General features: G+C 38.0%; 1 protein-coding gene across 4 annotated transcripts in view; it reads left to right on the forward strand.

The window, feature by feature from the left end:
* Positions 1 to 748: 748 nt before the first annotated feature.
* Positions 749 to 12,621, forward strand: part of YTHDC2 (YTH N6-methyladenosine RNA binding protein C2) — a 28,464-nt gene continuing 16,591 nt past the window's right edge. Inside the window, exons 1-10 of one of the 4 annotated variants that reach the window (XM_051782546.1) lie at positions 749 to 1,059; positions 1,773 to 1,863; positions 2,240 to 2,436; positions 4,117 to 4,316; positions 4,937 to 5,103; positions 7,358 to 7,460; positions 8,672 to 8,828; positions 11,069 to 11,176; positions 11,671 to 11,819; positions 12,232 to 12,367. In XM_051782546.1, coding sequence (XP_051638506.1) covers positions 882 to 1,059; positions 1,773 to 1,863; positions 2,240 to 2,436; positions 4,117 to 4,316; positions 4,937 to 5,103; positions 7,358 to 7,460; positions 8,672 to 8,828; positions 11,069 to 11,176; positions 11,671 to 11,819; positions 12,232 to 12,367 — 1,486 coding nt within the window. In that variant the 5' untranslated portion in view covers positions 749 to 881. Of the gene's footprint in view, positions 1,060 to 1,138; positions 1,214 to 1,362; positions 1,390 to 1,772; positions 1,864 to 2,239; positions 2,437 to 4,116; positions 4,317 to 4,936; positions 5,104 to 7,357; positions 7,461 to 8,671; positions 8,829 to 11,068; positions 11,177 to 11,670; positions 11,820 to 12,231; positions 12,368 to 12,621 lie in introns of those variants that run through there. The other 3 variants (XM_051782545.1, XM_051782548.1, XM_051782547.1) reach the window with 3 other exon arrangements.

Raw genomic sequence — 12,621 nt, forward strand, 5'->3', positions numbered from 1 at the left:
ACTGCTGTTTCTTTTGAGAACGCACGCAGGATCACTCCCGAGGAGAAAAAATAATGCAGAAAGAATCATGTCTTGCGAATACCATCCAAGGAGTCTTTCTGCTGTGCTTTTTGCAACCAGACTTGTCTATCTTGCATTAGCCTCTTTAACCACGAGCGTGCTTGTAGCAAATGTGGGTAGAGCCCTTCTCAAATCTTCGTTTGCAAAGCCTAGCCATGAGATTTAATTCTCCACTTAAGTTCACAATTGAGGAGTAGTTTGTTCTTCTTCAAAGTATTCTCCTTCTGACTTGAATGATGTTTCCAAAGTAGCAACCTTCAATAGTGAGTCCTGTGTCATGCCGAAGTTTTACGTTGTTTTTCTTTCTCATGTCCTCAGCATCGAATCAAAGGACAACAGGAAAAGGCGATCTCAAGGGCTTTCAGCCAAAGGGTTATTTACTGACCTAAAGAACACTCAAGACACCCACAGATCCTGCATGACGATAGATGGTTGAACACCTTTCCTTTGGGAGTGTCAGCTGGAAAAATTACCTGCATTTTACAAAATCAGGGGCAAGTAATACTTTACAGTGAAGAGGCTAGGGCTGCGATAAGCTTTGCCACACCTAGGTTTAATGTCATTCAATTAAATCACAATAATTTATGACCAAACAGATACCAAGAGCCACTTTAGAAGTCATGACGGTTCACGCATTAACAGCCTAATGGCTTGCGGGGGTCGGGGACAGGGAATTTCCTGCCGTTTAAGAGGCGATTCCGGCTGTAGGTCACCCCGCGCAAGCGCCGCCTCCGTGGTCTGCCCCCGGCCGAGGGAGAACCCGCCGCACCCCCCACCTGTTGCCCCCAGGCTGTGTCGGAGCCCCGGGCGGTGTCGCGGTCATGTCGCGACACAGGAGGGTGCCGCGGCGACAGCCCAGCGGGGCCACGGGGGGCTCGGCTGCGGCGGCGAGCGCGGTGCGGGCCCGAGCCGAGGGGCTGAGGGACGTCCGCGTGGACGAGGAGGTGGAGATGGCGGTGCAGCTCGCCTTGGAGCGGTTCCGCAGCGGGGAGGAGGCGGGTGCGCTGCACAGCCCGGCCCGGGCGACACGCGGCGCGGCTTTGGGAAGGGCATTGCCAGGAGGTCGAGGGAGGGAGGGGATCCTGCCCCTGTTCCCGGCCTTGGGGAGGCACGTCTGGAGCGCTGTCCAGTTCTGGGCTCCTCAGTACAAGAGGTACCAGGAGTTCCTGGAGTCCAGTGGAGGGTCCAGTGGAGGGTCCAGTGGAGGGTCCAGTGGAGGGCAGCAAAGATCATGAGGGGTCTGGAGCATCTCATGGAGACAGAGACGTGGGAGCTGCCCCTGTTAAGTCTGGAGAAGAGAAAACTGGGAGGGGCAGCTCATTAATACATGTAAATATCTCAGAGGCGGGTGCCGAGAGGATGGTCCCAGATCTTAAGTGGTGCCCAGGAGCAATAACCATAAAGTAAAAGCACAAGAAATTCTATCTCAACATGAGGGAGAACCTCTTTCCACTGAGGGCGGCAGAGCACTGGAAAGCTGGCTGGTGCTCTGGGCAGAATGTCTCTCTCTCTGGAGACATTCTGGACCCATCTCGACATGTTCCTTTGTCACCTACTCCAGGTGACCTTGCCTTGGCAAGAGAGTTGAACTGTATGATCTCCAGAGGTCCCTTCTAACCCTCACGGCCCTCTGATTCTGTAACATCGAGATAATACGTCAACAATGCTGCCTGTTGGGTTGTTAAGTGTTTTTTTTTTAATTATCATTCTAGAGATGGAATTTCCTTCTAGTTTCACTAGTACTGAAAGAGCATTTGTTCACCAGCTCTGTCAGTCTCTTGGACTGGTATCTAAAAGTAAAGGGTAAGTTGGAGTCCCAATTTTCTTTTTTTTTTGGTGCAGGTTTATGGAATTTCATGACTAGTGTTAAAATGATGCATGTTTCCAGCATATCCCGCACTGTTGCAGGGAATACTACTAGAGAAAAAAGTTTTAAAAGCATAAAAATAAGTATCTTTGTGCTTTCCTGCTTAGAAAAACTTCTGACTTGCTAGTTTGAGATAGATTGTGCTTATACTGTTTTGTGGATTTCATGACTCCATAAAAAAGACTTCTCACCATGATCTACTCTGTTTTTTCTGAAGTTTTTGCATAGAACCTTATACCTTGACAGGTAAGAATTAACCTAGAGTAGGTTGCTTATTCATAAAACACTTTTTTATTTTTTTTCCCCTCCCAGAAAAGGAGCAAATCGATACCTGACTGTAAGGAAGAAGGATGTATCAGAACTAACACATGCAGTAATGACTTGTGACTTGGCTCTCCGTACAAAACAGGCAGTTCGGAGTTTAATTCAGAGTTTTCCCGTCACAAATAAAGAACGCACGGAACTTCTACCGAAGACGGAGCGAGGAAACACATGTGCTGTTGAATCTGGTATGGTCTGTGTGTCATCTCATGGGGACTTGTCAATCAACAACACTTGAAAAAACTGCTTACAACCCAAGTACAAAACAAACCCCTTTCTGTTCTGTCTTCTTGCCTGTCCTGATACCCTTCCCTCTAAACAAATACCTTAATTTTCTTGACTTTTACTTGTTAATAAGAGGTCTTTTATTACTGGTGGTGTGAGGAACTTGGGCAATCATATCACCCACTTTGCAATGTCTACCTTGTGCTGAATTAATTTAGAATCTTTGAGCCAAATCTTTTTGGAAATACATTTCTGAAATACAGGTTCTTAAAAGTTCCATGAGGTGAGGTTGAAGAGTCAGGTGTTACTGTGGCTTTGTGTCGGAACATCCTTATGAGAAAATGAGGTTGGCTGTTTTGCGTATAGAAATTCATGGTTTTGATAAAGCAAGAAATTTATTTTTTGTTTCTCCATCTTATAAAATAGATTTGGTCCCTAAGAGACTACTGTCCAGACTCTTTGATTTCTAGAATACAGAAGAGTTCACTGGAAGACAAACTTCTCATATGTTTTTGTTGTTTTTTTTTTAAACAATGCTTTTAACAGCATTATTGCTTTAACAGTTTTGAGTGTAAGAGTTTTGTTTCTGTGTGCAAAGCTTGGTGTAAGGGTTTCATTGAATGTTTCTGATTTCTGATGCTTTAAGTGCTTCCTTTGCTATTTCTTCAATTGTTTCAGTTCTTTGATAGGATTGTTTAATGAACAGAGGGAAGGTATAATAAAAGTACTGAAACACAATTCCTTAGGAATGTCGGGCATAAACTCATGAACAGTGTAAAATTCATCTTTCTCTGTTTCCAAAGAATGTATTTTTGATTCTCATGATCTATTGATCTGCATTTGTCTTGGTAAGACAGAGCTTACAATTTACTGTATGAATCTGTTAATGACACTAAATGTATATAATTGAGTTTACAGAAAGCTTTTCATTCTTCTGGCAAATAATTATCAAGGAGTTACAGAATAGCATTTGCAATGCTGAATTTGAAGTAGCCTCCTCAGAAGATGTGCAGATTCTTTGGCTACTTTCGCTTTGCTTTCTAATATATCACACTGTACTCTAGGTACAGCATGATTCCAATAGTGTGATTGAAGGCAAATCTTGGGCTAGAGCATTAGGTTATGTAAGACTGACTGAAAGGAGGTCATGAAAGACCAGTGAGGATGTGAAAGAAGACATATGAATCACAGTAAAGTTAATTTTTGTCAGAAGACATGCTTGGAATAGCTTAAAGGTTTAACTCTGTAGTGGATATTTGTAGGCAAACTGTGCAGATGTGAGTGTGTATGCAGATAAAACATCCAAGAAAATGTGCCAGGCTGCTATTCCATGGTTTAATTTCTCTTTTGGTCTTTGAAACCTTTTTTGACTTCGAGAAATGCACTGAGATAGTCCATTTTTGTTCAAAATATTTATGAAAGTAATAACTGATATGAAAAATATTTATTTCAAGCACCATAACAGGACATGTTGCTATGAATATGTCTTTTAAATGTGTGATGGGTTTGACACCTTACCTACAGAAATGCATATAAAATCAGGAATGTTAATTTTTAAGTACAATTTTTAAGCAGTGTTTTAATCACCTTCCATTCTTCCATTCTTTTGTCTGTATAAGTAAATTCTTGACTTCTCTTCACAGAAAACAAAGAAGTGAACAAGACAAGTGGACGACTTAATGATGGTATCCCCCAAGTTCCAGTGAAAAGAGGGGAATCAGAGTTTGATACCTTCAGGCAGTCATTACCAGTTTTTGAAAAACAGGAGGAAATTGTCAAAATTATAAAGGACAATAAAATTGTTTTGATTATTGGAGAGACTGGATCAGGAAAAACTACTCAAGTATGTTTCTTTAATGAAATAAAGAAAATAACAGTATTTATATGAAACTAATGCCAATTTTGTAATATTTGTAATAACGCATTTCTTTCTGCAGTTTTAAGACTTTTGTTTTCTTGTATGATCAAAAGTCTTGTGTGCCAATTCACTTTCTTTGCTTTTGAAATACTAAGCCAGCAGATATGTGCTAAAAATAAATGGTTCTGAACAATTTTCTGATAGGTACCATTTTTTTCATTAAAATAATACATAATATTGAAGGGATAGTGGCTGTGAGTTTTGTTTTAGCCCTTTTTCTTCTCACGCTAGTTCCATTCTTAGTATCCAAGTAGTATATTTTTGTGCTAATACGAAAGATTACCTACAGGGCCTTTTTTATAGATTACTCTGAAGCAGGAGAAAGACACTTCAACTTTTTTTTTTTAAAAAAAACAGATTGTACTTAAAATCAGAAAATTATTTTTGCTACCTTTCTGCCCCTTCAGGTACATTTGCAATGATAATCCTGTTGTGAATCCTTTTGCAACCTATGTAATATTGAGATGCAGTTAAATTGTTTTCACTGTGGTAAAAAACTATGACTTTCTCAAACTAAAAAGTAAATTTGAACTACTTCTTTACAGATCCCTCAGTTTATTCTTGACGACTGTTACAAAAATGGAACTCCTTGTCGTGTATTTTGCACTCAACCAAGACGTTTAGCAGCTGTTGCTGTGGCTGAAAGAGTGGCAGCAGAAAGAAGAGAAAAGATTGGCCAGACAATTGGTTATCAGATCCGCTTGGAAAGCAGGTACTATGGATATTTCTTAAAGTCAGTTGATCATGTGTTGGTATTGTAAGTCTTGTGTAGATTTAAACTACAGTATATTTGGGATACAGCCTAGTAAAATCTCCATGTATAAAATATAGGTGGGACATGCCATTGCAGGTAACAAATGAAGAATGAAAAGGACAGTTTTGCTCCTGTTTTTGCAGTTTCTTGTAGTAAGTTGTCTTATAGAATTGAATTGCAAGTGCTTTCTGCTACTGTCTTCTAGGGAGAGCGTGTGTGTGTAAATCCTTGTCTTATTTTCAGATCAGGTCTATACTTTCCTCTTTGTTTCTTCTCTTCCCCCCCCCCCCCTCTATTTCTAACATGTGGATCCACAAGTTCTGCAAGTTTTGAAGGTAGGTCTGAAGACAAGCATGGAGACATAAAACGGGAAACAACAAAATTGCAAAGTGAATGATGATGTTGAGCATTATTTACCAATCTACTTTGGGTTAAATTTACTTTGCTTCAGCTCTTGTATTTAAAGCATGAAGTGATATAAAAGAGATTTCTCTGTCATCTGATGAATTTGTTCTTAAAGCAGAGCACGAATGGATTGAAGGCTGAAGATTGTTTAGGGTTTTTACATTCTTTGAACTGTGTATCTAGTGGGATTTTCAGGAAGGGGCAGCAGCTGGGATATGATTGAGAAGAAGATGGCAAAAGGTAAAAAGATAGCTGGTTATGTTGCTTACATGGGTGAAGATAACACATAACTAATGAAAATTAATGCACTTGAGCAACAAGGCCAAGTTATGAGTTTGAATATGCATATGAAATCTCACAAGACTATTAAGGGATTAAAAGAGCTAGTAAAGATATATTGCAAATAAGCTGAATGATTAGTTTGTGGAAGTATTATGCTGGCAGAAGAACAGCAAAGTATAAGTCAGATTAAAATGGAAGAATTACTGGAAGCAGCGTGGAAAATCCAGTTTAAGAACAATCAATAAATTTACTCTAGAGAAAGACTAAAAGGGAGATAAGACACTATTTCCATCACTGAGCAAAAAAAAAAAAATCTGGGGTGGAGGTGTTTAGAGATGTTTACAGTAACACTGAAGTCTAATTTTTAGCTGTTAGTAATGACTATTTCTTGGAGGCTACTGAAGAAGAGAGAAGGGTAGAGATGTAAAGAGAAAGTAGAGCATTCCTGTCTAGTATACGTTCCTTGAATTTAATATGTAGGAGAATTTTTGAAAGGAGGGATTAAATCCAGTCTTGGAAAGAAATGCAAGAAGTATGGAATGACATCCAGTGACCTCATGTCTTCCAGACAAGAGCTGTAGAGTACAACACGAAGTTTTCAGTTCCTTTAGGATTGCAGTACTGGAGAAATTAGTGGCAATTGCTGGTTTTACTGGCACAGCTAACTGCCATGAGTGAAGGGCTCGTGGAGGATTATCTCCCATGGGAGAGATCCCATGCTGGCACAGGCGAAGAGTGTGAGGCCTCCCCATGAGGAGGAATGAGCAGCAGAGACAGTGTGTGATGAACTGACTGCAGTCCCCATTCCTTGTTCTCCTGTGCCTTTGCGGACAGGAGGCAGAGCAAATTGGGAATGAAGAAGTCCTGTGAAGCAGGGAGAGATGGGGGGAAGGTGTTGTAAGATTTGGTTCTATTTCTCATTATTCTACTCTTGATTTAATTGGTAATAAACTAAACTAATTTCCTGAAGCCAAGTCCATTTTGCCGGTGACAGTAATTGGTGACTGGTGTCTCCCTGTCCTTGTTTTGACCCCATGAGTCTTTCACTGTATTTTCTCTCACCTGCCCGGCTGAGGAGACGAGGGATAGAGCATCTTTGGTTAACACCAGGCATCCAGCCGGGGTCAGGCCACCACATGTAGGCTTGGTTATATCGAAGCATATGCTGAAAAATTGGAATCTCTTTTTCCAAAGCAGTTCACGTTTGATCTTCCAGTAAATGGAAAGACATGGAGAGGTTCTCAAGGTTGTTTCACTTACTTATTTGTTTGTTAAAATTTGAATCTCGCTTTTTCAATTAACCCATTGTCTGAAGTTTTGGAGCATAAATACCAAGAATCCTTAGGAGCTGTCTTGGAATAGGCACAGTTTATAAACAAGTGGTCTGCATGAATTCTTTGGTGAGAGAACTGTAATTCCTCTTATGGTGAACAGCTCTTCAATCCTTTAGTTTTCAAGCCATGGAAAGCTAGCAGCCTCTAGGTGGTGCAGAAAACCTGAGTTGTCTTTCTGAACTGTTCCATAGGGTTTCTCCAAAGACACTGGTAACGTTTTGCACTAATGACATGCTGCTTCGCACGCTGATGGCAGGAGACAGCACTTTGTCAACCGTGACACATGTTATTGTGGTAAGGAACCTGCTGTCTTCCATGTGGGGGGGAGCAGTATGTGTTACTTGCTTATTGGAAGATGAGGTCCTCATTTTCTCTATTCAGTTGTTGAGCATTTTAGGTGGTTTTGTGTGGTAGAATCTGAATTGGCTTCAAAGACTTACTGATTCTTTATTGTAATGTGCATGTTTTTGTGTGTTTTGGCGCTTCTTTGTGTGTTGTTTTCTCCTGTGAAAGTATCTTATTTAGGTTCATGCCAATAATTAATTGTGGAATTATGATGTGGTTCAGGACGACAGACATCTAAATTTTTCTGAACTTCCTCTGTCAGCAGAAAAGCCTGAGGGAGGCTTATGTAGATGTGGTTCAATGTCTGAATTTCTGTTGTCATGTATTTTTAGCAATACCAGGTTTGCGGTCCATTTGTTTGCCCAGTGTTTTCAACATAATGTGCAGTCTAATTTCTAGCAGATTATCTAAGTGCTTTATGATTATGTGAATATTCCTATTGTGGAACTTGGTAAGTTAGTGGAATCAGAATGTTTACCACAATATTACATTCTCCACTGCTGAAGACAGAAAAATCATGATAATTTTATGTGCCTACCTGTTTATCAAAGTGAAAAAAAAACACCATGAAAATGACTCATACATTCCTGACTTCAGCTTACTGATCTTGCATTTGGGTCCCTGTTTCATAATATAAAAGGAAACAGAAGAATGACACAGATGATAAATCAACCATGTGCCTTAATTGAGGATAAGCTTTTTGCGTGACTGTATAAACAGGCTATGTTTTTTTTCTGTCTATGTGTTATCATATATTTCTTTAAATGCTCATCAGTTGTGAAATGAGAATTCATTAAAATAATATTTATAGGATTTGTGGTTTGTGGCATTTTATTCAAAGTGAGGTTTAGATACAAGAATTAGAGAAGTTTCTGACATTCACTTTGACTTAACTCTGAAGTTAAGATGTATTTGACTTGTGTATTGCAGTGTGCTCTGCTCTGATATCTTTATAAAACCTTTTGAAATACATTTTTACTTATGGATGGTTAAAGAAAATCCTTACTTAAACTACACTTACACATTTTTGTGCCTCTGTAATGTGACACTAATTATATATGTTAGTTTTTTTAAAGAAGTTCATATTTGTCAAAAGTTATGTTCTTAAATACGTGATGTTTATCTGTTGGTTTTGGTTGTTTTTTTTCCTTTTGTTTTAGGATGAAGTACATGAGAGGGATAGATTCAGTGACTTCTTGTTAATAAAACTGAGAGATGTATTGCAAAACCAGAATAGTTTAAGATTAATTATTTCTAGTGCTGCTCTAGATGCAAATCTTTTTATTAGGTATTTTGGAAGTTGCCCTGTCATACACAGTAAGTATATATTTTAACTCTTAAATCCAAGTAGACCTGCCCTAAAACTCATAGATCTTATTAAACTGTAGCAGACTAGTCTGAGTAAAGGCACATGATGAATACACTGAGTGTTAAAGCAGTGCTTGTTCTTCATGTCTTTAATTTCTCTTATTTCATAACTATTTGCACCTAATTCAGAGAGAAGTAATATTCTTATTGTTGAGTTCTGTAAATGGAGACATATCCTGACCCCCTTCATGTTCAATTCAAGAAGCAGGAAAAGATTGTTAAAGTGCTTGTCTCTGGTGATATAGGTCCTAGGATCTATAACAGTGTGTTATATATTAATACATTCCAGTAGGTTCTAGTTCATCAGGCCTCATAGTCATTGTTAGTGGTTACTGGATAAAACACAGATAACTATACATGTTCACTTCAGAAATACGGTCTTAGGCAAACTGGGGTTCCATTTCTAATGGCATGGTTCTTGATTATAAAGGAAAGTCCTAGCAGTTCATCTAGATAAATATTCAGGAAAGACATGCAATTTCTGTTAATTTATGTTCAGAGTCAGAAACCTGCAGTTAGATTACATTCAGATGCAAAGAAAAATTATCATTATTGCTGTTTTAATTTCATTTAACTGATCTTTAGTAGAGGTAGGGTGTGTGGGAGATGTGGGGGTTTTTGTGGGTTTGTTTTCATTTTCCCACCCTCATGACTTGTAGGTTTTCAGCATGGTTCACCTCCTCTAGCACCTTGCAGTCCTCTTTTCCAACAATTATGTCCAAATATTATGTGTTTTGAAAAGAAGCTTTAAGAGAAATCCTTTATTTGCCAGTCAAATAGACTGTCTGTATGTCAGCCCTTTTTAAAGAATATTGAGTTTTAGGAGATGGGTGGGATCACTTTGTTTGGAGTCTTGTCTACAAATCAGTGGTTTATTTTAGTGAATGTTTGTGAGAAAGAAATCTTTTTTCCTTTTTTTATAGATAGAAGTGTTTATTTCTACTTACCTGTTCTGAATTTCTGCCTAGTAAAATAAGACTTGAAGCTTTTTGGAGGCAGGAGTCTGGGAATTACCCATGATTTGAGTGTTTTCCAAATTTTTTTTTGCAAGGGGAAGCCTCAGTTGTAATTGTTGTGTGGCTTTCAGTTTACTCTTTTTGCCACTTCCTGTTCTTTTAGACCAGTGGGCTTGTTTTGGAAATTCTGATGGCAGTCTCTTTCTCCAGTGGTTATACTGTTATACTAAACTTAATGGGCTAATTACAATTGAAAAGCTTATTTTTCCATTTTTGGAGAATATAAAAATTAAAAGAAGAGCGTTTAAAATACTTTGGCTGTTAATGTAATGAAAAAGGTTTGATTCTCCTTCAGCAATATAGCTGACAAAATCCTGACCATAGAAACCAACATTTTTTAGTTGTGAGTTCCTGTAGTACACAGTAAGTGTGTGATCAGTGTTGGAAGAATTCCTCCATGACAGCTTTTAAAAGTATGTGAATTGTAACTTTTTCTTTCTGAAGGAAAGTCTTGAGTCTAAACTCAGCTGTGGTATGTCTGCTAAGGGATGAGAAATTAAAATCTAGAGATTTTAATTCTTCCATGTGAAAAGCATCCTTTAATGTTCAAAAATAAAGTCTAGAAAACAGTCATGATGAAAAAGAAATCAGGATAAATTATTAAGAGCTAAAGGCCAATGGGTTGTCTCATTTGTCAGGAAATATTCAGTAAAGAAAGCCAAATTTGGCTGAGTTAGTTGAGGAAATTGAGAGAACTGTATCTCCTCATATACTTCTTATGAAAGTAGTTCAGTACAAAGATAACAGTGGAATCTTTCACTAAAGCCATATTAATTGCTCTTGTATTTTGTAGTCCAGGTGGGTGACTATTTTGAAACCTTAGATAAAAATGGCTGTTTTCTTTTACTCGTTTTGATAAAATTGCAGTTAATAACTGTCAATCTAACGATCATCTCTTGCTGTAAGACCTAGTAGAATCGAAGAGGTTAATGAGAAACAAGGTATTCAGCTGACATTTCCCTTTTGAAATGTTTGTGGCCCAGTAATTTTAAGAAAATAAACTCCAGTGAAGATACTCTTACATAATTTTTCAAGGAAAGTAATGATGCCTTAAGTCAGGCCCTAATAAAGTTTAATCCACGTTTTGTGTCTGTGAAAATGATTTTTTTAAAATTAGTATTGAAAGTGAAGCTAAGGAATTTCTAATCTTTTATGAATTATTTATACTTTCAGTCCAAGAAAGACCTTTTGAAGTTAAAGAGATGTTTCTGGAGGACATTTTACGAAGCACTGGGTATACAAATAAAGAGATGGTCAAGTACAAAAAGGAGAAGCAGCAAGGTAGGGGGACTTAATGGTAAGGGTTGGCAATGAGTCTCATTAATGGAACAGCTGATAGGATGGCTTTCTGTTAAAATTCCTAGTGAGTATTTAAAAAAAAATCAACCTCCACAAAAAATCAGTTGTGACATGGAGGAGTTGTATAACTTCTACTTGGTATTTCACTTCTGGAGAAAGATCTGGGCTGAGACTGTGTAGAAGATAGTTACTCAGGAAGCTTATTTGAATGCAGTAAATTGGAATACTGGAGGCTTAGAGTGTTAGGCGCCAAAATGGTGGGTTTTTCCTTGTTCTTACAGCAGATGCTTGCAATGGTGCACTTTGTGTGCCCTTAATCATGGAATTTATGTTGGATTGGTAGCAACTTTCTCAATTAAATAAAAGAATTAGGATAGGTAAAGCTATGTCCTGATATAACTGCTTATTTAATGGAAAAAAATGGATAATTATGATGACTTTAACATTTTTTTTGGGAAATACTTTATGTATTCTAGAAGAGAAACAGAAAAACACTCTCACTGAGTGGTGTTCTCCTCAGGAAAATACTAGCAAACTGAAACCTCAGAGACAAAAATCTGTGCCAAGGGCAACTGAAGAGTATCATATGTTGGATGATGGTGGTGACACAGTATTTAATCAACTGGTAAGTTTTTCCTTTTGTTGAAAGAGTTTTTGCATCTGTGTCATATTTACTAGCCATTTATAATCTGTTTTTTAAAGATACTACTATTAAAGATATTAATTTTATTTCTAAAGATATTACAGAGGATATTAATGTATTTTAAAGAGTATTTTATTAGAATGAACTACTCTAGGTGAAGCTTGTTTTTCAGTTATAATGGTTGTACATAACTTTTCCTCAGCTCAAGTGGCTCAGCTGCCACTTACTTGAAGTACTTGCATGGGATAAAATAAATGCTTTAACTGATATCTGAGTGCTGGATTCCTGATTGTTACTTGGAAAAGTAACCATTCAAATTCTTTGTGGGTGATACAGGAGAATAAAGACAACTTTTGGAAGAGGTTAATCTTTCAATGCTGTTTCTTATCTTCAGACTGAAAAAGATGTGAATTGCCTTGAACCGTGGCTAGTAAAAGAAATGGACTCTTGTCTTTCTGACATCTGGTTGCATAAAGATATTGATTCCTTTGCTCAGGTGTTTCATCTCATTTTAACTGAAAATGTCAGCGGTAGGTTTCTCATCTTATTACATAAGAAAAAAGCAACTGCAAATTTATTTCAATTTCTGTGCCTGCTTTTGTCTCCAGTTTCAGATTTTGTTACCTTTGCATTCTGATGCCTATTGAAAAAAATGAATAGGGCTGGCAGAATTAATGACTTGTTTAGTTATTTGTTGCTGTACTTATTTTGAAGTATTGACAGAAGTTACGTTTCTAAAATAGTGTTTAATGCACATGAACTGACTGCAGGGATGAAGTGAGGA

Source organism: Manacus candei, unplaced genomic scaffold (assembly GCF_025592945.1).
Source record: "Manacus candei isolate 608988 ecotype Guabito, Panama unplaced genomic scaffold, ASM2559294v1 h1tg000016l, whole genome shotgun sequence".
Classification (NCBI taxonomy): domain Eukaryota; kingdom Metazoa; phylum Chordata; class Aves; order Passeriformes; family Pipridae; genus Manacus; species Manacus candei.